The sequence below is a fragment of the Sitophilus oryzae genome, unplaced genomic scaffold, assembly GCF_002938485.1.
Source record: "Sitophilus oryzae breed Bouriz unplaced genomic scaffold, Soryzae_2.0 scaffold_882_pilon_pilon, whole genome shotgun sequence".
Classification (NCBI taxonomy): domain Eukaryota; kingdom Metazoa; phylum Arthropoda; class Insecta; order Coleoptera; family Curculionidae; genus Sitophilus; species Sitophilus oryzae.
The window spans coordinates 1840863-1865330 of NW_022147508.1; the positions used below are offsets into that span (position 1 = coordinate 1840863).

Below are 24468 nucleotides of genomic sequence, written 5' to 3' on the forward strand. Positions count from 1 at the left end.
TTATCAACGCAATTGTGAATGCAGGAGGATAGGAGGACTCTAAACAACATTATAAATTTAAATGCTTTGTGAATGTAGTATTATAAGAGTATCATTTTTCATTTTTTTTTTGTTGCAACTAATGTTTTTCATAAAGGATATTTAAAATCTCCGGTCTTTTCAGTGAAAAAATCGGTTTTGAAGCGATAGCTCAAAATACGCTAATTTTAAACTAGCGCTGGAGCCTCATCGAAATTTTGTCCACTTTTATTTTGAATAGAAGTATTATTTCTGAAAAAAATATATTTTTGCAATAATACTAATAATTACTTATAAGCAATAAAACGCTAAATTTGCATTTTTTTCAATATCTCGTTACGAAATTTTGTTAGCAAACATCAGATTCAGATCCAGATTTTTAAGAAAACTAAACTTAGAAAAAATACGATGACGTTGATATAATACAAAGAGCTTAGTATTATAGCAAATACATATTTAGGCAGAAAAGAAAGTTAACAAATTGAACATTTCGAAACATATGTATAAGCATATTACTACTTAGGTATAAGTTGTAATGCTTTCACTAATTTCTTACACTTTTCTTATTGCAATTGTTCTTTTAAGCAAATCTATCTTCAAATTCATTACCATCCTCTCTATATATTTGTAACTAGCGTGTACCCGCGACTTCGTTCGCATCGAATTAAACATTTGTAACGGTGATGATAAAGCAAAGCAAGAATTTCCATAAACATATAAACTGGATAAAATTTTCTCAAATTTATGTCAGCATGAGAAAAAACAATATGGCGATATTATTATATAACTTGGTAATATTAATTTGAGGGGTAGTTTCATCTCGTTGGAATTTGAGTTTCGAAAGACCCGTTTGTCAAAAATAAGCTTTTTACGTCAAGCAGTTTAAGCAGAATCGTGGTTAATCAATTACCCAACTTTTTGGAACACCCTGTATGATTTTTTAAAAAATTTCAAAATTTGTAAAAAAACAAAATAAATAATTCGTTTTCGAGCATTTTCCCGAAAGACTAACCGTTTTTTAAATAACAAATATTGTAATATTTGAGGGGCGTTTTCACCCTCGATTCGAGATTCGAGAAATCCCTCCTTATCGAACCTCTACACCCCACAGTCAATCTGTTTGCCAAAAATCAGCTGCAAACGTCAAGCAGTTTAAGCAATCGTGATTACTCAATGGTCATATTTTATGAAACACCCTGTATAATTTTTTAAAAAATCTTAAAATATGTAAAACAACAAAATAAAATATACGTGTTTAAGAGTTTTTCTTTTCGTTTTTTAAAAAAATATTCTAATATTTGAGGGGTGGTTTTACCCCCTTAGAATTCGCGTTTCGAAAAATCCTTTCTTATTGAACCTCTACATCCTAAAGTCGATCCGTTTTCCAAAAATCAGCTTTTTACGTCAAGCGCAAATTTCTAATTTCATTTTCTTATTGGGTATATATTGCAAATTATTATAAAACTATAAATATTTGAACATTTGAGGCGTCAAGTTGCAAAACCCGTCTTATCCCACAAAGGTTGTTACGATAATAAGCAAAATCTGTTTTAGCAAATGTTTGAAGCATTAATTTACAAAAAACGTGTCCATTGAGTGGAATCATTGTTTGTGTCTCGTTTTTCTAAAAATAAAAATTAATATTTAATTTTTAAACAGAAAAAACACAAAAATAATTCGGATAAGGCGGGTTTTGTTGCAGTATGGTGCATATTGGCTATGAAATGAAGAACGCTGTCGTTTTATATATAATTTTTTATGGGAAATGTCATTGATCGTCATTTCCTAGCCAACTGGACGCTGTTTTTTTATCATACGGTATTTGCATCCTAACTTGATGTATTAAATATACTTACTTATTACTTATGAAAAAATGCGGGATTTGTAACAATAATGGCAATAAAAAGCAAATATAAGTGGATAAGACGGATTTTGCTGCAGTAACGTAATTTGTAGTGAATTTTATACAGGCCGACTTTTACTGCAGTTTGGGATTATGTTTATGAATATTTCTGAGTCCCACTATTAAAATATGTCATTAGACCATTTTTTTTACCGGACAAGGCGGGTTTTGCAACTTGATGCCTATCATTTATATACGAATTTCAAACACAGCAAATATTTGTAATATTAGATATTAAAAGACTTATGTTGTATAACAAGAGTAAATTAATTAAATTAAAAGTGAGAAATGACCCTGATTAATAATTTAAGACTCACTTGGACTAGATTTTGAAGGAAACCCCAAAAATTTGCTAACTGTTGACAGTGTTGACATACATTTATAAAAAAATGGCATTGAAATTGAAATAAAACCAAATTTGACCTTTAACGTGTCATTTTATTTTTCTGTATAAAAAATAGTAAATTCTAAATCTTACCAATGGAAATTAATCTAAATGTATTCTTTACTTTTCATGTGTATTACTGAAATCAGTCTCGCGTTTTATTTATTCAGTTAATTTTGATTAACTTATAAACAACTCGTTAACAGAATATCTGGCAAAAACTCTGTTAATGATGGTGAATACGAAATCACTGACAACTCCCTGAATTACTGGTTGTAATTCCTGGATGATTCCATCAATATTGTCATTAATGGCTCTGTTTGTTTGTTCATTGAGTTGGGCATTATCGCCAAAGAGGCGGTCAAATGACAGATGGGACTTTTCAATACCGATGTCGATCTTTTCTTTTTCCCATCTAATATATTCCTTGTTGTTTTTCTTGAATGGAGTACCTTTTAAGCTCAGACTGGCACGGACATTTGCTGAAATAAAAATGAAGTTATAGTTAATCTATTTTGACTTATCATATGCATTTGTCACAGCAATCTTATACCTATTTAGTAGTAAAAAGCAAAAAAAAACACTAATTCAACACAATACACAAAAACATTACTTTTAACACTAAGACCTAATCTATGCGTTTCCCTAACACCTAATACATGCGCTTCACTAACCATGCATCATCAGCAGTCATCTTAATTAAAACTTAATCTTGATTAAAACTATTTCAGTTTTAAGCATCTGCTGATGATGTTATCATGGTTAAAGAAACGTTTGTGCAGTGTTAAAAGTAAAGTGTTTTGGGGTGTATTGTGGTGAATTAGTGTTTTATTTTGCTATTATAACACCAAAAGTTCCAGCCCCCAACCATTTTATTTAACTATTTCAAATACATGGTCCGGCAATAGTGCGTCGGGCATCTGTAGTTCATAAAAGAAAAAACTTAGTAATGTTGTTTAAGTGCAAACCTAAAGTATGTATTAGGATGTATCTCAGGAAAAAAAGTATTATTTTTTAACCCTGTGTATTATATGCCTAAAGATTTTCTTGGTATGTTCCGTTCCGAGACTGCTGTTCCCGTATTGTAACGTCATGCCTCTAATCTATTCACAGAGCCATGTACTCACGAATGACGTGCCTGTTTTAGCGAGGTAGTCAACATGTTCGTTTCCCTCTAGGCTGACATGTCCTGGTATCAAGATTGACTACACGCTGTTCCTATCTCCTAGTAAATTGAGTAATTTCTTACAGTGGAGAATCGTCATGGATATGCATTTCGTCGTTTTAAGCGCTTTCAGCACAGCTTGACTATCCGGAAATATGTATATTGTTTTCCCGGTGTTTTGTCACTCTACCAGCAGATGGACACAAGTTTCAATAGCATATAACTCAGCTTAAAAAATTGTGGTGTATTTCCCAGGTCTATAAATTTTATCCAAGGCTAGATCTTAGTTTTTGTTCTGCTGCAATAAATTCCAACGCTGCGCGCTGTTTCCTTTTTCATTATTAAATCTGAATGTACCATCACCTTTCCGCAACTGTTTCTCGGTTTATCACATTCGCTCCTTTTTGAAAACAGGATGTTATAAGTGTGCATCAAGAGTTTGAACGGTTGCATGAAATTTGAGACCATTCCAAAAATCTCATCCGCCTGTAGCCCATCTCGCCTCTCTTTCCAAAAGAGTTTGAAGTGGAGGTAAGTCGAGTAGGGTTTCCATAACTTTTGAGGTGTAGAATAAAAAACACCAGTCACCGTTAAACATGATATAATTTCGGGAAGTTATTCTTTTAAGTTGTTTGGTTGCCTTTTTATCACGTATAACCAGTGCATATTTTTAGAGTTGGGTTGGGTGCCCAATTTCTGCCGTAAATTCGGAGACACGTCCATAGAGCATTGCACGCCTATTTTGTAGTTTTTTTTCCAAATGGACATCCATTTGGTTAGTCCAGTTATGTTTTTATATTTTTTTATGTTTTTATCCAGGGTTTTAATCTTAGATACTTAGCTTCCTCCGCAAACATAATAGTCTCACCAAGAAGGGTAGGCGGTTTCAGTTGTCTTCTTTTTCTACAGGTTTTCTATGGGTTTACACTAAGATGTTCCAGTGTGCATCAACAGTGGATTGCATCTAGGACTTCCTGTATTTGTAAGGAATGTCCCCCTCTTCACTAATTCTTGCTCTAAAAATCTTTAATAGGATAATGTCTTAATCTTTAACGATAATGTTCTTAGGCCTTTTCAATAAGGCTGGAAACACTTCGTCCTCACCTGGAAACTAAATAGATCGCAATTTTCGAGTAGGTGGCCCATATAACTAAAAACATAAATAGCTTTAACGATCCAAACTTTCAGCAGATATACAGGGACTACAGAATTAAATTGAATTATTTAATAATAAAACAGAAACAATCTTACTACTTTGAGAAGATAATGAGGGAGAGAAGTGATATAAAATCAATTTGGAATGCTCTAAAAAGACTAGCGGAAGTAACCAGATAAGAAATGACAATATACATTGCATCAAAAAACCTAACTGTACATGGTGTCCCAAATTAGATTCGTCCCTCGTCATTTGGATCTAGGAAAATGGAAGAGACACATGTGATCATAAAATCCCATCTTAAAAGTTTAAAAATTCCAAATACTTTCTTTCGAAACAAATCCAGAACATGGAAGTCCAATGGAAGATGCAAAAAATGCAAAATCTTGGGTTGAAAATATGGAGTGGATGTTGTAGATAAGATATTATGTGCACTCATTATGATGATGTGTCTAGTAATAGCGGGTATTGCCCACTCTTTAGTACTAGTTAATTTAAAGAAATTTAGTTTATTTATATGCAATAATCGGTTTCCAAAAACCTACACTAGATTTCTTTCTGAAAAAAGGTCACTGGGGGATTAGTTTGGGAACGGGTTATAAAAAGAATATGTTTACAAAATATAAAAAATAGATATTCATTCTTTTTAACATGGTGAGGAAACATGAAAATCTACCAAAGTACAGGTTATGTTACCACTTTTCCTCTCGCGTCTCATGTGTCATGGCCTTCAATTTTTACTCTCATCGGGCGTAAAGAAGTTTCACTTCAAAAAGAAAACATCTGTTGTAAAAGAAAATATCATAATTTTTTAAATCTACCAAAGATCAAAGTACACGATACATGATCGTAAAACATTACATTTTCAAAGAAAGTCCAAAATTGGCAAAGCAAAATGTTATTTATGTGTGGCAGGAAAGACCCAGTTAGCTGCCCCAAGTGGACTAAGTGGATATGAAAAATCCATCAACAGTGGTCCTAGCAAATAAAGCCAAAATTAAACCTTAATTTAAAAATGATAGATATTCTAACTAAATACTATATTAATTAGTGACAACTATTCGGATACTATAAATAAATAGATAGTAACGTAATAAAATACACTGTTTATATAGAGTTGGGTATAAGGTAAATTTTATAAGAACTTACTATAGTTTCCATCTGCTGGCCCTTGCCCGTTCAATTGTAAGATTAATAATCTGCCATTAATATTGTAATTCGATTTTATCCTTAGAAGAGGGAATGTCAGTTTCGCATCAACATGGTGGTGATCCAAATCAAAATTGAAAGTGTCTACTTTGAAGTTTTCAGCATGGTACATCTAAAACAAGACATTAGCCATATTAGCAAGAAGATATTAACATTAAGACAAATTAATTTAGTATAATAATAACAAATTATTGAATCTACCCTAAATTGCCAGTTGTACGGGGTGTTTCAAAAAACATGTGCCATCTCTCGTGGGGAGATTCCTCACGCAAAAATAAGATTTATTTTTCATATCAACATAGGTTTGATTCTGCTTTGTTTCGTATATACAGGGTGTTAAAATGTCAATATTTGTTCGATTTATTACAATTTTCTTCTAAGTACTTTTAGCGTTTCGAATGAAATTTTGAGGGTAAAAGTTACTATAAATGCGACATATTTTAAAGCTAAAAAAGTGACGACATATTCACCAGGGATGTGCATATGGGTTACCACTGGAATATTTTTCTAAAAAAACATGTACGCCACTGACTTTTTCTCTCTTGTTAGTGATATAGTGTAAGCAGTTTAATGTCGATTAAAAGTTGTTTCTTGATATTTTGTCGTTTTCGGCCTCCTTGATGAGATAAAAGCAATTTTATTAATTTGCCTTGATCCAAGCCTAATAGCAACTTCTAAAAAATTAATATCATTAGCTTGCAAAAGTTTTAAATAAGTACTCATTGATTCCTCATCAAAAAATATGAAAAAAAGTTCCTATAAACATGGGTCTGGAAATATATGTATTATAGTTTATACAGGATGTTAAAACTTTCTAAAATTAGGTTTTTTGTAATTATCTTAAATACCTACCATTATTTTTATTTGAAATTGTTGTAGGTTTGACTAATAGTAATAATAACTAATAGTAATAATATTTAATAATAAATTTGGTAAAATATTTATTAATTTTATTAATAGCGATTAGTAAAATTGCGTTTATCTCGTCAAGGAGATCGAAATCGACATAATATCAAGATACAACTTTTAATTGGCATTAAACAGCCTAGACAATTTTGATATAAAAAAATCAGTGGCGCACATGTTTTTTTTAAACAATTCCAGTGATAACCCATATGCACGTCCCTGATGAATTTATTGACACTTTTTTAGCATTAACATATGTAACATTTACAGTAACTTTTACCCCCAAAATTTCATTCGAATCACTAAGAGTGTTTGGAAGAAAATTATAATAAATCGAAATATTATTATAACCTTAACACCCGGTAGTTACGAAAGAAAGCAGAATCGGACCTAAAAAAAATCTTATTTTTACGTGAGAAATCTCCCCACGAGAGATGGCACATGTTTTTTGAAACATCCTGTATGAGCCAGAAGTATAAAAAAAGACTGGAAAAAAAACTTTCAATTAATATATTTACAATTGATTTGAAATTTTGGGGATTTTTTGTCCTTTTCTTAGCTTATTTTATTTTGTTTATTATTCATTCTACAATTGCTTTTGTTCAGAAGTAGTAAATCTAAACGGATATTGTGTCAGAACTGAGTGACATTATTGCCGAATTCCAAAAATCCAAAAATAGACTGTGAAGTATAATTGTGCAGCGTGCGATAAATCTCGGTTAAAAATCAAGAGAAATAAGGGACTAACTTTTCACTAGAAAGTAACTATACAGGGTGAGTCTTAAATAAGTGCAAATATTTTCAGGGTTGGTAGATCTCAATAAAAGATATATATTTACTCTTTACCGTTTTTCAAATAAGTCCAAAAAAGTTATTTTACTTTGAAAATTTTCAAAAAAAATTATTTTTTACTTAAATTTTGAGAACCACTGGATCTTTTCTGTTTTTTTTTTCTTGTAAATGTAATCTACTACTTATGTTGTCATATTATCAAGAAATTATGCTTTTTAACTAAAAAATAAAAAAAAATAAAAAATGTTTTCCAAATTTTCCAAAAAAAATTTTTCGCGAAAAAAAACCTCATAATCATTGTTTCTGGGGTCGAAATATATTACCATTAAAATATTTGCACTTATTTAAGACTCACCCTGTATAATAATATAGCACACGTGTAGTGTAGTAAACCAATTAATTATGAAATTCACTGGCATTAATTAATTTTATATTTTTTCTCGCAATTTTTCTTTTATTTGAAAGGATACGCAATTCACTTATTTTGGTTATTAAATAATTATTATCGCTTATATCTATTCTTGTGAGAAATATATTTTTATCAATTTTAATAACTAATAAACTAACAAAGTATTGTGTCTACCTTAGATTACATTTTTACACGTTTGTTTTATATAAAATTAGAACGGCACTGACTGATAAAACAACCATGCTAATCCCTCATGGCGCTTCACCCAGATTTGTTCATAAATATTCTCCTTTCTTAATATTTTTATTCAAAGGGTTTACTAAATCTGACCAGTACTAAAAGATGACAACCACGGAATGTAACTGACGTATTCGTTTACGCTCATTCACCTTATTTAGATATCAGAAGAGCTAATATGGAACAGTGGTTCTGGTAATTCAAATATACAAACTACTCTGACAAGTTATTCTACCTTATTAAGATAACGACGAAAGAAAACAAACATGCCATAGTCTTTTTTGGAACACTTCTAAATAACATTTCTTTAAGAAACTACTATTTATATATCATACTATTTTTTATTTATTTATGCGTGTCAAAAGCGTTGCGTGTAAAAATGAATATATAAAAATAGCAGAGGATAAAAATGTATAGACAAATAGAAGAAAAATGTAAAGGTAAAATTTATGACAGTTACAGACATAAAATTGTAAAAAAAATAAAAGATATAAATATAGTACAAACACTAAATATTATCAAACCTAAAGTTAGCAACATTGATGGTTTTTGCTGCGACACTGAGGGCAGTTAAGTATAAATGTAATGGTGGTTTGTTCAATACAACAATCGCAATGTTGAAGAAAATATTGTAAAACGGAACAATAAAATTAATAACAAATATGCTAATAGATATCAATATAATAAATTTATAGAACATTCACACAAACAACTTTAAGAATAACTAGAGATTAACAGCTACCTCCATCTTCTTACATTGACGTCACTATTTTTCCATATAAAATGTGATTAATTACATGAACGTCAACAATAAACATAAAAAAATATTATTATTTATATGCAGCTACTTGTTATTTTGGAAATATGACGCAGAAAAATTCTTCGTAAATACATAAAAAAATCGTTAAGTTAAATGGTACATGATCTTTGATCATGTTGTACTGTGAACTTCGGAGAGTTTTAACCAAGGTTTTACACATTCAAGAGATAGCTATCCTTTAAAAACATATAGATTTTACAATATATTGATGATAAAAAATCTAGTTTAAAAGAAAATTCTACATCATACAAGAGTTAAAAAATAAAGTATAAATTATAACTCAAAAATACTCCTTAAAAAGACTATATGGTTGGATACTGGAGCAAAAGTAAAAAGAAGTAATACGAAAAAGCAAGAAGTTTTTGTTGGGTAGGCAATTCTGTTTATTAGTAAAAATCCATTGACAAGTTGGTTTCCATTTTAGGTATTTTGCGTATATATTCTGTGTTAAAAGGAGTGGATAGTTTTTTTTATCAAATTTTGAGCCCCTATATTGATAAAACAAACTAGTATAACTTCTATTTCTTCCTCTTCTTCTTTTTGCAATAGGGTTATCCCTGTATATAACAACAATTTAAGCCTCTTGTGAACCGGATATCTAACTTTCGTACCATCGTTTTGGTGGCCTACCAGGGGGTCTGGGTGGTCTGGGTGGTTCGCACCCATTTTGCTATTCTGTCGTGGTCCATTCTTTCAACATGGTTACCCAATGACGTCTTCTTGATCTTCCCCATCTCACTATGTCTTGCACTCCCAGTTCCTCTCTGATGTCGTGGTTTCGCATTCTATCTCTTAGAGTGACTCCGCGTATTGTTCAATACTTTCATCTTGTTCTATTGTTCTGAGTATTGTATTTGTTTTTGATGTTTCGGCTGAAGTCTCTCTAGCATAGGTAAGAACTAAACAACACAAGTCTTATATATGCGAACTTTACTTTCTCTTGACATAACTTTATTCTCCATATGGCATCTCAGTAGCCAGATATTCATGCTAGTTTGTTCGCTTGGAAACCAAACCTTGCTTCGTCTGAGAGATTTCTGTTGCCAGATTTATTCACGCCTAAGTAATTAAATTGGACACTTGGTTATTTGTTTGGTTGTTAACTACGAGTTTGCATCTGATTGGTTCTTTCGCTGTAACCACGGATTGCGTTTTTTCCACGGATATCTGCATATTGAGATTTTCAGCTTTATTTGATAGTCGGTACAGGAGCCGCTGTAGGCTATCCTCGTTCTCTGCCATTAGTACTGCATTGTCTGCATAACATACAATTTCGACGGATTTCTGGTCCATTCTGTATCCAGTGTCCAAGAGCTTCACATCTTTGATCATCTGATCCATAATGATATTAAAGAGAATAGGACTGAGGCTGTCCCCTTGCCTCATGCCGACAGAGACTGGTACATTTTCAGAAAGGCCGTCTTTGTTTTAATTTTGTGCTTAGTATAACTTAAAAAAAATAATAATTTTTAGTAGTGTTTAGTATAACTTGAAAAATAATAATTTTATTATCCTTATATCTATATATCGTGTTAAATTTTTAAGCCAATCTAACTCTATTTCCATTAAAAATACGATATTTTTTAACTGTCAACTGGGGATACGTATATGTGCACATTAGTGATGTAAAGAATATCAATTTTTCCACATTTGCGAATGCAAAGCAAATAGCTGATGCCATTATAGCGAATCCGAATGCGAATCCGTTAATATGTTGTTGAAAATTATTATATAACAACAGATAGCAGATGTTATAATTAAAGAAATTAATTTTTTTAGTGTAAATTATTTTGTAAAAGAAGTTTAATAGCGGAACATTATTGTTGGTTATTAGTATTTTTAGTTATAAAAGATGATTTAAGTTTAAAATCAAAGTAGATTGATACAATGATTGTAAAAAAAATTAAAAGAAGAATACGCTATATAATATACCATATCGGCCATCGACATTCTTGGGTCGGTATCTACATGTATCTGCGTGCATCGCTATGCGATCTTGTAAGTCAGAGAGAAGAATATGCAAAGTGTTTATTACATATCTACTTAATCGAAACCGACGAGAAATTTAGACAAAAATCTCTGGAGGAATTTTTTCAAAATTGATTTTAAAATATTTAATGCATTATTGGTTTATATACCGAAACCCAGAAAAAAATCAATCCGAACTTTAATACCTAGATAATTTAAAGTAGGTGTAGATCATCAGAATAAATAATTGATATATTATAGATTTATTTTTAGTATAATTTTACCGTTAGTCATTCAGATCTATAATTAATATGTAAATTTGTTTAAGCAATATCTAGAATCATCTCATAATATTATATAAGAGATATAAGACATAAATTATTATAATCACAATACGCTTGCCGTTCGCAGAAAATGGACTTTGTATGGACTCTTGGAATCGCAAGAATGATATTTTTTGACTTTGGATTTTAAAAAGCAAATGATTCAGCACAAATAATTCGAAATATGAAAATTTCGCCACATAATGAAATGGATTATAATTATTTGCTATAAATCTAATTTCTATTTTTCTATAATACAAATTTCATTCGAATCGCTAAAAACACTTGGAACAAAATTATATTAAATCGAAAATAGATGAAGACTGACCAGATGAAACAAAGATAGAATAATACAAAGACAAACGAAACAATGCAGAATCGGACCTATGTAAAGGTATCTTGGAAACCGTAATAGCACAGTTTAAAGATATATTCTTAAACTGTGGTAATAGATTTTCTTTCCATAAGAAGGAGCCGTCCTCTGCTGGAAATACTGCGACCTGTGAGGCCTATTGTGTTTGTCCCCTTGCTATATCTGCACCCACTCTCCTATCCCTGTAGCCTGCACTAACTTATGCAGGTCCTTGATAGGATAGGAGCATAGTTCCTCCGGTTCTAGCCTAGCTTTCCCAAATAAGAGGGTCGCTTGCGATCCAGAACATCACAGTGACATATTATGTGCATATATTATTATTATAAAGACTTCCTTGATACAGGTTGAGCTTGTTCAGGTAACACTTGACAACCATGTGTCCTGTCAAGAGGCCTGTTGTAATCCGCACTTTATTTCTACTAAGCGTTAGCAGTTCTTTTGTGGTTTTAGAGCTAGGTCCTTGGATGATAATAGATAAGTTGGATGGTAATAGATACGAAGATGGTTAAATTGAGGCAAAGTTGCGTTGGGTATTTGTTGAGTGCCACCCTATATAACCTTATAGTACAAAATACATATTTGTAATATTTATTACATACCTCAATATTTCTAAACGTTGCTTTAAATTGATCACCACTGTTCAGCGTTGCTTCCGGGATAATCAGGGGATCCATTGAAGGAATGAAGAGTTCTGGAATGCCCTTTTTCAGATGAGGACGAAGTAACTCGACATTTTCAGCAACACATGTACGTAAGTTGCCACTTCTTCTTTTGCACAATTTCAAGTATGATGCTAAACATAAAAATTCATGATATAAAATATTTATAATTATTTCAGTGTGTGTATATACATTAGATAATAGCTTATAATCAAAAAGTTTTATCAAACAGGCTTTGACGTTGACAATCAAAATTATTTTAATATAACTTTTTAGATTTGTTTATCTATTATATTCCAAAGCTTGATCATAAAACAAATTGGTCATATGGGATATCAAATAATGAACTATATCTCAATAAGTTCTCATCACCAGAGTAGCGAATGCGAAAATAGTTTTTACTAGTGATAGGAAAAACCGATTAATTTCAATAATCGAGTACTCGAGTTTCAATTGATTTCAATAATCAAACGATCGCTTGAGCGAAATTTCGCTCGTATTTAAAAATACGGTTTTTCGCTCGTCGCCGTCGCTTGTAATGCAACTTCCTGCTTAATTATTGTCAAATTTTCGTTACATTTATGGCCATGACACTCAGGGGCGCCGACTTTTATGAAACCTCGTGGGTGCTCATCAAATATCAGTAAATGTACCAAATTTCCAGATTGTTACATTTGTCGTATTTATTACACTTTTTTACATATGTAATATACATAACAATATTAGAAAAATATCATATCAATTTGTCATTTTTACAATTTTATTGAGTATAATTTGAGTTATGCAGAATAATTTTTTCAGTACAGATACCGGTTTGTGAAAATATTAATTCTACCCATTACAATCGTGCAAGGGCAGGCATTAAAACAGCAGACAGATATTGTAGCTGTATTTTATAAAGAGATACAAAATAAACGAAACTAAAAGTTGCTGAGAAGAGCTGCTAGTGGAGGGATCTCCGAGAATGGGAGGGGGACAGCTTAGGGTTTTTATATAAACAAATCTATATGTCAAGACTGAAAATTCTCAAAGATCATACACAACCAGCTTTCGCATCACATAGCACAGTTCGTATACATGGCCAGCTAAATAGATTGACAGTGAGCTATCGTGGATATGAACACACATTCCTAATGTAGTTTACAATTCGCTTCCAATTTAGAATAAATATAATTAATATACAGGGAGAGTCTTAAATAAGTACAAATATTTTCAGGGCTGGTAGATCTCGATAAAAGAAACACTTGTTTTCTCTTTATCGTTTTTCAAATAACCCCAAAATAAACCGAGTTATTTTACTTACTAAAAATAAAAAAATATGTATTTTATGCCCATATTTTGAGAACCACTGTTTTTTTTCTGGGTTTTCTTTTTTGTAAACATAATCTACTACCGATGTTGCCATAATATTAAGATATTATATTTTTTAATTAATTTAAAAAATCCATTTTTTTTGAAAAACACCAAATTTAAAAAAGAATCGCGAAAGAAACCTTATAGACGTGTTTCTGAGGTCGAAATATACCACCCCTAAAATATTTGTACTAATTTAAGAACATTTTTAGAGCCCCCACAAACGCACAGTTAATTATTTTTATTTTTATTATTAAACACAGGCAGACTGTGCAGCCCAGTCTGCCCAGTTTAACCTGTATTACAGCCTGTCGCACACACACGCAATTTTATAGTACAGTTTTATCTATAATGAACTGAGTTACGGAATCACTTCGGCACATTTTTTTTTCTCAGTAAAAATGGCCTCCCGAAATACACATCTGTCTCGGATTTTATTCGCTTATGCAATAAGTAAAAAAGCAGCAAAACTACGGTTACTTAAAGGAAATAAGTACTGCCATGTTAATTTGCTTGCTGATTTAACAGTTGAAAAACAGGATTGATTTAACTACCTAAGAATGAACGAGGAAACTTCCTTAGAACTACTGAAATTGATGTCTGGAATTGGAAATTGGGCTGGATGAGATGCGAGTGTCTTAAAGTTGCTAAACTGGTTAGTTTTGATGCTTATACGCCCGTGGGTGCTCCGCACCCACTAATTTTCTCTCGTGGGTGCTTGAGCACCCGAGTACCCACGTAGTCGGCGCCCCTGATGGCACTCCAAATTAAAATTTAAAATGCTTTTTTTAATTGTAAATGTCAAAAGTTGACATATTATGCTATGCCATTCTATTCAGAATGTCATTTTCTATCAAATGAACAACATTTTAACATTTTCAATTAAAATATAGCATTTTAAATTTTAGTTTAGAGTACCATGGCCATAAATGTAACGACAATTTGACTCGAAATACAAAGTGTGTGGTACCAAATTATTCGTAAAACAAATATTTTTCCAAATATGCTAACGAGCCACACTCCTTCCATTTTAAAAAATTGAGATATGATTAAAAATACGATTTGGGTATCTTTTAATTGGCCAGGACAAGACATTAGACGATCAAATTTTTTTTCCAATGCTCCCCTGATTAATAATTAGTATTTTTAACACAGCCTTTTTTAAGCGAATATGTCAAAAGTTGACACATGCTATGTCATTCTATTCAGAGTGTCATTTTCTATAGATTAAAGCAAAAAAATACCGAAAGTGCCATTTTAAAATCAAAAGTTGTAGTCATTTCCTGAAACAGGAAGTGACCGAAAATAATTGAATGCATCAATCAATCCTCATTTATGTCAAATACTACCAAACCAAATCTCCTTTTTTTTTATATGATGAAAAAAACAAAAAAATTACTAAAATTACAAAAATTATAGGGGTGAGCCACTTTTGAGACGCAGACCACTTTTGCATACCGGGTATACAGGGTGAGTCTTTCATAAGTGCAAATATTTTTAGGCCTAGAATATTTCGACCACAGAAACAAACCTATGATGTATTTTTTGCGAAAAAGTCCAAAAAGAAAACCCAGAAAAAATTCAGCAGTTAAATTTTCAAAATTTAAGCGAAATATATATATATATATATATATATATATATATATATATATATATATATATATATATATATATATATATATATATATATATATATATATATATATATATATATATATATTTTGTAATTTTGGACTTATTTTAAAACGGCAAAGAGAAAATATGTTTCCTTTATCGAGATCTACCAGCCCTGAAAATATTTGCACCAACCCAAACCAAAACCAAAATAATAATTTTTAAAGTTTTTAATGTATATTTTTATATTTATATCTACTATATCAATGTAAATGGTTAAATAATGAAATAAATAATAAAAGTTTCTAAATGGGCATTTCAATATAAAAAAGAAAAAGCAAAGTAAAAAAATGCATAATCATACTACAAAAAAAAAACATGCCTCCCATGAACCTAATAAAAAGTAAATTATTTAATTAATTCATTACTAGGTATCGTAAAATTATTAACATGTAATTAAATTGTCACAATATTAATTTAATTATAGCCATCTAGAATATAATTTACTCGTTATTTAGTGAAATTATATTAAAATGGAGATTCAACATATTTTATAAAATAAAATAAGTATGTTAGATATGGGAAGCCCAGATTAATATCAAAATATATCAGAATATTATATAATACCACTTAGTGACGTTAAAAGAGAAGATGAAAACGACCATCCAACAATGTAATGGAATATTACCGAAAAGAAAAGGAATTGCGGCAAAAACATTGCTAAAAAGTTAAAAAATATATATATTTTTTTTAGTATTTTGATATTAGTCTCAAATGTATAATTTGAAAATGTCGGTATAAACAAAAAACCTTATAGATTAGAAAATTTTACTACGATGCGGTTCGTCAATGATTAGATGCGTTGATTTGATGCGATGGTTTGTGCGATTCGGCGGAATGACGGTTTTTGGATCCACAATACCAACAAATTCAAACAACAATCAACAAATCCACTAGCAATCCAAACGAAGTAACGAATCGCATTGACGAACCGCATGATACCCAGTATGCGTGCATGGACGCATGGACGAATCAAATCCACATATCAGCGCATAGTGAGCACAAAAATAAGAAATACGTCGTGAGTTTGGGCGTTACGTAAACTTAAATAATTCTGTCAAAATAACTTAAACAGAATACAAAAAAGTACATAAGTGCATTTTCCAGTCAGATATAATTACTATCGAACTTAATTTATCTTCAAATTAGGCTTCATTAGCAACCGAAAAATTAGTAGAATAAATTAGTGGTTGCAATAATTAAGCTTCATTCAGAACATCACAATTAGTGGAACAAATTAGTGGTTTCAATTACACTTTATACTTTTAAGGCTTCATTCAGAACCTCGCAATTAGTGGAATAAATTAGTGGTGTCAATTAACGTAGAAGTTTGTTCATTTAATTGTAATGTAAAGGACGGTCCACACTTGCTATATAACACTGCTATATAGCAAAGTTATATAACATGTCACATATTTTTAGTGATATTTAGCAAATTTCGCTGCTATATAACTTGCTAGATGTTATCCATTTGTAGTCGGTAGAGATCAAAAGATGTTGTGCAACACTGCTATTGTAACATGAAACAATGCATCCAGACTTGCTAAATTTCTAGTTTAACCGCTCATATTTTCAGGGACGTGCGCGACAGAATCTTAGTGTGGTGAGCTGATATTGGTTTGTTTATTTACTGGTTAATAATATACCGTATGGTCAATAATGACGTCCGTATGATCGAAAAAAAAAACTGTGTCCAGTCGGCCTCTCGTCCAGTTGGGTTGGACATGACGATCGATGACATTTTCCATATAAAATGAGAGCAATCTTCATTTCATAGCCATCGCTGACGACATTTTTTTTTTTCGATCGTATGGTTCTTATTAATGGAGTAGAGCCAAGAGCAGACTTATCAACTAATTAAGTTGTATAGAGATCATACAGTGTTATGGGATATCCGTAGTCCCTCATTTAAAGTGAAAAAAAAAAGCATGATGCATGGTTAAAAATTGCAAAAAGTATGTACATATTTGGAAAGAGAAAAGTTGAGAAAAAAATGGGTTTTCTAATAGGCCAGTTCCAGAGGGATCAAAAGAGATGCAAATCAGGTACTGGTTTAGATAAAGTGGATAATAATTGTAAATGGTTTCCTTTTAAGTTATTAATGTTTTTAAAGACAGAAACACACCACCAGAAACAGCCGCGGCAGGTATTGAAAAGGTAAGCTAATTGAGTTCAACTATAGATAGATCTTGCTTGTAGGCTATGGCGGACTCAAAACCTTTTTTTTCTCGAGTTTCTTTCTCTTTCTTCAAAAAAAATTACGCACGCCGCTGCTGCGAGCTGAACCTCTTTCTTGCCAAAACGATTCATGTTTACATTAAACTATAATGTGGACGGCTCCCGGTATTTTAACATGTGATATGTAGCTTGTTAAATAGCAATGTTATATAACATGTTAATAAATGTAGACCCTCCTTAAGGCATTCAAAACGTCAATTATAGTGGTAGGAATTTTCAATTAGTAGGAAAAGTTAACAGACTTTTAACTTTCCCACTAATTATACTTTAAAATGTGCGACGAATGTTATTTTGACCTTTGATCATCATTCGTCAAGACAAAATTTGGTTACACATTAAAAGTTTATTGTTTTATAAGCTAAATATTAGGCTCGATATTAGGCTTTCTCTATGGATACAACCGACTACTGGAAGCTGTTGCTAGGATATTTTATTAATTTTAATTGGACCCACAAGGGCTCACCCCTATAACTTTTTTATTTTTCAGATAAAAAAACGAGATTTGGTATGATAGTATATATATAGTATATGACATAAATTAAGATTGATTGACGTACTCAATTGTTTTCTGTCAGTTTCGGTTTCACCGGAAATGACTACAACTTTTGATTTTTAAATGGCACCATCGGTATTTTTAGCCGACCATACCAACAGGTATGGTAGGCTATTAAGATCGGCAAAAAAAAAGTTTTTTTTAAATTCACTCAAAATGAGTTATTTGGGTCATAAATGACCTAAATACAAAATATTTTCATGGTGTCTGTCTGTCTGTCTGTCTGTCCGTTTGTCCGTCTGTAACACGATAACTCAAAAACCGCTAAACCGATTTTAACCAAATTTGGCCCCCCCAATTTTGACCCGAGAATCTGGCCATTAGTTTTTGGTGGGGGTGGGGGGTTAGTAAGGCGGTATGGAAGGGGGCTAAAAATTTTAAAAAATCGTAACTCCAAAATTACAATAGCTAGCGAAACGCGGTTTTCAATTTAAGATTAGGAATAATATTTGCAATACAATTTGTAATAACATCAAAATCACTCAAAGTCGCAGTTTTTGACATATTCCGTGTTTCCGTAGTCCGTTTTTGAGAAAATCCGTGTGGAGAACTCCAAACTCCAATCGGACGCGACCCCAGGTGGCGGATAGGGGAAATAACAGCGGACCAAAATTGGAAAAATTCCAATAGCTTACCAACTTTTTATTAACATATTTTAGTATGGTGGCTATACGTGCCTACGGGCGCCATTTTTTTTTACTTTATTTGATAGAAAATGAAACGCTGAATCGAATGACATATCATATGTCAACTTTTCACATATTCGCTCAAAACAAATTGTATTTTAAATTTCAATCTAGAACGCCATGGCTGTGTTTAAAACACTATTTTTTAATCAGGAGCCTTAGAAAAGTAGATTTGATCGTCTAGTATTTTTAGTGTCTTGTCCTGGCCGGTTAGAAAATGCCCAAATCGTATTTTTAAACATATCTCAATTTTTTCAAGTGGAACGAACGTGGCTCATTGGCATATTTGGAAAAAGGATTTCTTTGCGAATAATTTGATACCACACACTTAGTATTTCGAGTCAAATTGTCGTTATGAACCGCATGTTACAATTTCAAATAAACCATATGCAAAAATGTCAAAAGTTGACATATGATATGACATTCTATTCAGAGTGTCATTTTCTATCGAATAAAATAAAAAAAATATCGAGGGTGCCATTTAAGAATCAAAAATTGTAGTAATTTCCGGTAAAAAAAAGGGTGAAACGGTTAATCACGTGATTAACCTTGCAACTTTTAAATTCATTCTTGCCAACCATGGATATATTCGGCGCCGTGTTGACTAACTGGAATTTAAATTTCGCGCTGGGTATTCAACTGGTTGATTTGCTGTAAAAAATGTCAAGTTGCCGCATTTATTTATTTATTTCTTGACATTGTCATTTGACACTTGACATTGTCGTTTTGACACTTTAGTTTTGTATTACCAGCTTTTTTTAGTTTAAAAGAATTGTGTTGTGATACTTTAAGCTTGAGAATGTTTACTAGCAGACCTTGCAGTCGAACATTGTTCTTTTTAGAACCTGTTTTAGTGCGAAGTGGTACAAGATAGCTTAATAGCCGGAAAAAACTCATTGCAACTTTATTATAATATTTTGATCGGGTAGTAATGGCCCTTTATATCCCTTAAGTGCTGTTAAGGTGAGTTTATATATTTATAATTTATTTTTGTTTCCTAAAATATTTTGATTAAAAGAAAATATATAAAACTGGGCAACGCTGTGCCAGTCAAGCTTAATCACGTGACAAAAAGTTTATTTTGTATGAACTGTAGAAACGCTTTTTGATTTTTAGGAATTACGAGTAGAAAAAAATCCACTGTGTTTTCATATATTTGTTATTTTTCTCTAAAACGGTATAGAAATATAGAAAAGTATAAACATTTTAGAACAAGCAAAAACTTTTATTATGAAAAATGCATTTTTATCAAAATGTTAATAATAAAAAAAAATTAAAAAAGGACGTTTTTTAACATACTCTTATATTAAATTAACTTTTGTCGAAATAGTAGATAATGCAGCTTGAAATAAACAATAAACCTTATTAAGTTGACATTGACACCGAAATTATTATAAACAAGAACACTTACGTAAACCCTTGGACGACGCATTGTCTAAGACCAACAAAATAACTACCGTCCCGCTAATAAGTTTCCACATACTTGTGATGTCAAAATTTCGCGACAACCTCAAAACGTATCTCCCCTTAAACTGATCTTCGCTACCGACCCCCAGACCGTATTTATAGTCGTCCCCTATCCCGGCATTTCCCAAAATCGCGCGCTTCGACCACTAATTAACAGAAAATCACCGCGAAACGTCGCCGTTGGTCGATCTTCGAGAACGATGACATTAGCCGCCAGTTTCGAACGAGTTCGAATGTGCGCCATCGTCAGGGATAACGACTAGCATTCGGTCAAGGGAATTCACGGCGGCGACGACACACAAACTAATTGAAGTGGACATCTCGCTTGAATCAAATGGGACAGCAAAATTAATAAACGTACGAAAGTAACCTTAGAACGACCGAGTTCGCTAGTACAACAAATTGCGAAATGAGTCTATTAAAGAATACAATGTAAAGTTTTTTTTTTACACAGAATGAAGAAATAGTCATCTTATCTGATAGTTAAGCAGCATTAAAAGTGATCAACTCAGTATGAATCAATTCGAAGTTGGTCAAAGGAGGCATCTTCTTCTTCTTCTTAAAGTGCCTTCTCCATTCAGTGAAGATCGGCAACAACCATGGCAAATTCCTCTCTATTTTTCGCTCTTCTCAGCAAAGTATGCGAGTCCAGGCCTGTCCAATCTCTAATGTTCTTCAGCCAGGAGCATTGCCGTCGTCCGGGTCCGCGCTTTCCCTCAATTTTACCCTCGATGATGAGCTGAAGGAATTCATACTTGCTATGTCTCATGATATGGCCCAAATAGGCTGCTTTCCTCTTTTTTATTATGTCGAGGAGTTCTCGGTCCTTGTTCATTTGGTTTAGAACTCGTTCATTCGAGACACGGTCAGTCCATGGTATTCTCAGCATTCTGCGATATACCCACATCTCAAATGCTTCCAACTTATTCATTGCGCTTACTTTGAGTGTCCACGACTCAACCCCGTAGAGAAGTGTGGAAAGTACGTAGCACTTGACGAAGTTGTCTTTTATATGGATGTTGAGACGTTTATCGCACAGTAGGTTCCGCAATTTTAGGAAGTTTGATCTAGCCATCTCAATTCGAGCTCTGATCTCAATGTCTGGGTTTAGGTCTTCACTAATCCAACTGCCCAAATATCTAAACTTTGAGACTCTTGCTATTGGTGTCCCACCTACGACTACCTCCGTTGCCTGTCTTGCATCTCTATTTATCACCATGACTTTTGTTTTGTTTGTATTTATCCTGAGACCCATTGAGTCGCCCACCGAGGACAGTCTATCAAGAAGTCTTTGCAGGCCCTCAGTGGTGTCTGCAATAACGACGGTATCATCAGCATATCTCATGTTGTTAATCAGCCTGCCATTCACTTTTATGCCGTCTTCTGATCCCTCAAGCGCATTTCGAAATATTAGTTCGGAGTACATATTGAAGAGCATAGGGCTCAATACGCATCCTTGCCTAACTCCACGCTTGATAGGTATTGCTGTTGTTTCAGTGTCCTGTAGTTTTACTGTCGCTACTTGTTGTTCGTATAGCTTTTGGATAATTTTCAGGTCTTGGGTATCCAGGCCTCTTCTTTCAAGGATGCTCAGCAATTCCCTGTGGTTGACGCAGTCGAATGCCTTCGTGTAGTCTATGAAGCATAGGTGTACCTCCTTTCGTTGATCTCTGCACTTCTGCAAAAGCACCGATAGCACAAACAGGGCTTCTCTCGTCCCCAGTCCCTCGCGAAATCCCATTTGCTGTTCACTTATGTCTAGCTCACATTTTCTTCGGATTCGATTATGCAGAACCTTTAAAAACAGCTTTAGGACTTGACTCATCAGACTTATTAAACGAAACTCATCACATCTTTTTGCACCATTTTTTTTTAAGGAATAGGTATAAATGTCGACGTTAGCTAGTCCTGCGGTATGTTTCCGGTATTGTATACAGAATGGAAGAGGTTTACCAATAACTTTAAATTGTCTCCGTTTATTAGTTTTATCAATTCTGGGTAGATGTTGCCGGTCCAGCTGCTTTCCCCTTTTTGGTGTTCTTTAAAGCTCTCTCGATTTCTGAGATCATTATATCTGGACCATTTTCCGTTTCTATTTGGGAGTGAAAAGAGGGGCCACCGTCATCGAACAGTTCCCTTATGTAATTGGTCCATACCTCCTCTAGTTTTTGTTCGGTTAGGATTGGTTTATTCTCACCGTCCACGATTCTGGTACATGTTCGAGGTTTGTGTTTCCCAGTGACTTCTTTGACTTTTTTATGTAGGTTAAATAAGTCATGTTTTTGGTGGAGCTCCTCGACTTCGCGGCACCTCTCCGTCATCCACAGTTCTTTGGCTTCTTTGATTTTATTTCTGATAAGCCTGTGAGTGTCTCTATATCTCTGAGGGTCTGTGCCTTTAAAACTTCGCCACTTTTCCATGAGGTCTAAAATTTCTTGAGTCATCCACGCTTATGGTGCTTCTCGTTATTAGTTGTTGTTAGTTGTTCTTGTGTTTCCTGCAGCGCTTCTTTAATTTTCTTCCAGATGTTCTCTATGTTATTGTGGTCTTCCAGTCCAGGGGTTTGAGAGGCATTTGGCTGTTGGATCTTTCCTAGTTGCTCGTTGAGTTTGTTGGATACGTCTTGTCGTTGTGCCTCACTTCTCAGTAAACTAAAGTTTCTCAGTAAACTAAAGGAGGCATAGAGAAGCTAAACAAAGGCAAAGGAAACAAAGTCCTCCTGCTCTGGGTGCCAGCTCACCAAGGGATAGAAGGTAATGCGAAACCAAATGATCTAGTTAGAAAAGGAACGAACACTCTACTAACTGGACCAGAACCATTAGGCTTTCCAAACAAAAACCAAATAAAAGCGGAACTCAAGAACTTGGAACACTCCATCCGTAACCTGGAATGAAAATTCTGCAACGGTAGAAAAAATTCTTCTTAGTTAGAAACTTCTTCGAGTGTCTCAGACTCGAAGAAGTTTCTAAGAACTTACGACTAACAAAAATCAAAGACTTACCTTGATTTAAGTAAAAACAATCTTCGGATTGTCACGGGGTTTTTAACAAGACACTGTCTCCTAAATGAACACTTCAGTAGATTGAAACTAAGGAAAAACGGCGAATGCAGATTCTGTGGGGAAATGGGGAAACGCCTCATTACTGAGTGTGCAGAGACGATAATCATTCGTGCCATAATAGTGGAGTGCCAAAGACTTTTACCTCGGAATTCAATTACTGTAAATGTATTTTAACCTTCTGTATTGTGTTTTATAGATAAAATTCTAAAATGTTTGAGACCCAAACACCTATTTTTTTTTCGTTGCTTTTAATTTTTTATTTTAGTAAATTCTTAATTATTTCCTTCTTAATTTTTTGATTTTTTTAATTCTTTTTCTAAGTAAATTTATTGAAGTAAATAAATCTAATGCACAAGCTACACCTATTCTGCTTATATTCTAATCATTGACATTTTGATCGAAATCGAATTATACAAGGCGGCGCGACATATACGACGCGGTTTTTGCAAGGAGAACAAAAGTTTGCATTGAAGTGAAATTTAGTGAGCTTATGTAAGTTAATTTAAAGCATTTTCTAAAATTATGTAGAGTTCTACAGGTGTTCCCAAAAAAAGTTACACATCAAAGTTATGTTTTTTGTAATGGAACACCCTATATATTAATTGATTTTTGGATTCTAGTAAAAAATAAAGGTTTGTTTCATTAGAAAAGTATATGATTAAAATGTATAGTTTTTGAAATACATTTACCGGCACGAAAAATGGGCACCTTAAAAATTTGATGTATTTTAAAGGTTAATATATTTTGTTTTAATGGGCCGATTTTGATGATTTTTTAAGCAGTGTGTAGCCAAATTATTTGACTTTTTAGTATCTTTTTCTAAAGCTTAGGTTCCTTAGCGATAAACTTACAATAAGTCGATCGTCTCGATTAGAAGTTCTCATACGAAGGGTCCTGTGGACGTCTAGATTGACGGCCTCATGGTTGTGGTCATCATTCAAAAACCACTTAGTATACTCTATGGTATTAAGGTATTTTTGAACCGGAATTTTATAGCAAATTCACTGAACTAAACAAATATAGATATATATTTGACTCACCCTGTATATCTATAAAAATATTTTTGAAATGTGAACTACCATTAACAACATATTTTGTAAAAGGTTTGGACTA

At 32.8% G+C, this 24468-nt stretch overlaps 1 protein-coding gene across 1 annotated transcript; it reads right to left on the reverse strand.

Annotated features, from left to right (window-relative positions):
- Nucleotides 1-2338: 2338 nt before the first annotated feature.
- LOC115890550 lies at nt 2339-20415 on the reverse strand. Its single transcript, XM_030910816.1, has 4 exons — nt 20239-20415; nt 12264-12457; nt 5777-5948; nt 2339-2788 (listed from the first exon to the last, which is right to left on the reverse strand). Exons 1-4 carry the CDS (start codon nt 20306-20308, stop codon nt 2487-2489), a joined length of 738 nt encoding a protein of 245 aa, XP_030766676.1. The 5' UTR covers nt 20309-20415; the 3' UTR covers nt 2339-2486.
- Nucleotides 20416-24468: the final 4053 nt, after the last annotated feature.

What these genes read in the sequence shown, in the direction of transcription:
- LOC115890550 (XM_030910816.1), bottom strand. Translation starts at nt 20,308, where the DNA reads ATGTGGAAACTTATTAGCGGGACGGTAGTTATTTTGTTGGTCTTAGAC. An exon ending in TGCGTCGTCCAAGGGTTTAC is followed by an intron (nt 12,458 to 20,238) that starts GTAAGTGTTCTT and finishes TTTTATGTTTAG; the next exon opens with CATCATACTTGAAATTGTGC. An exon ending in CAACGTTTAGAAATATTGAG is followed by an intron (nt 5,949 to 12,263) that starts GTATGTAATAAA and finishes GTCTTGTTTTAG; the next exon opens with ATGTACCATGCTGAAAACTT.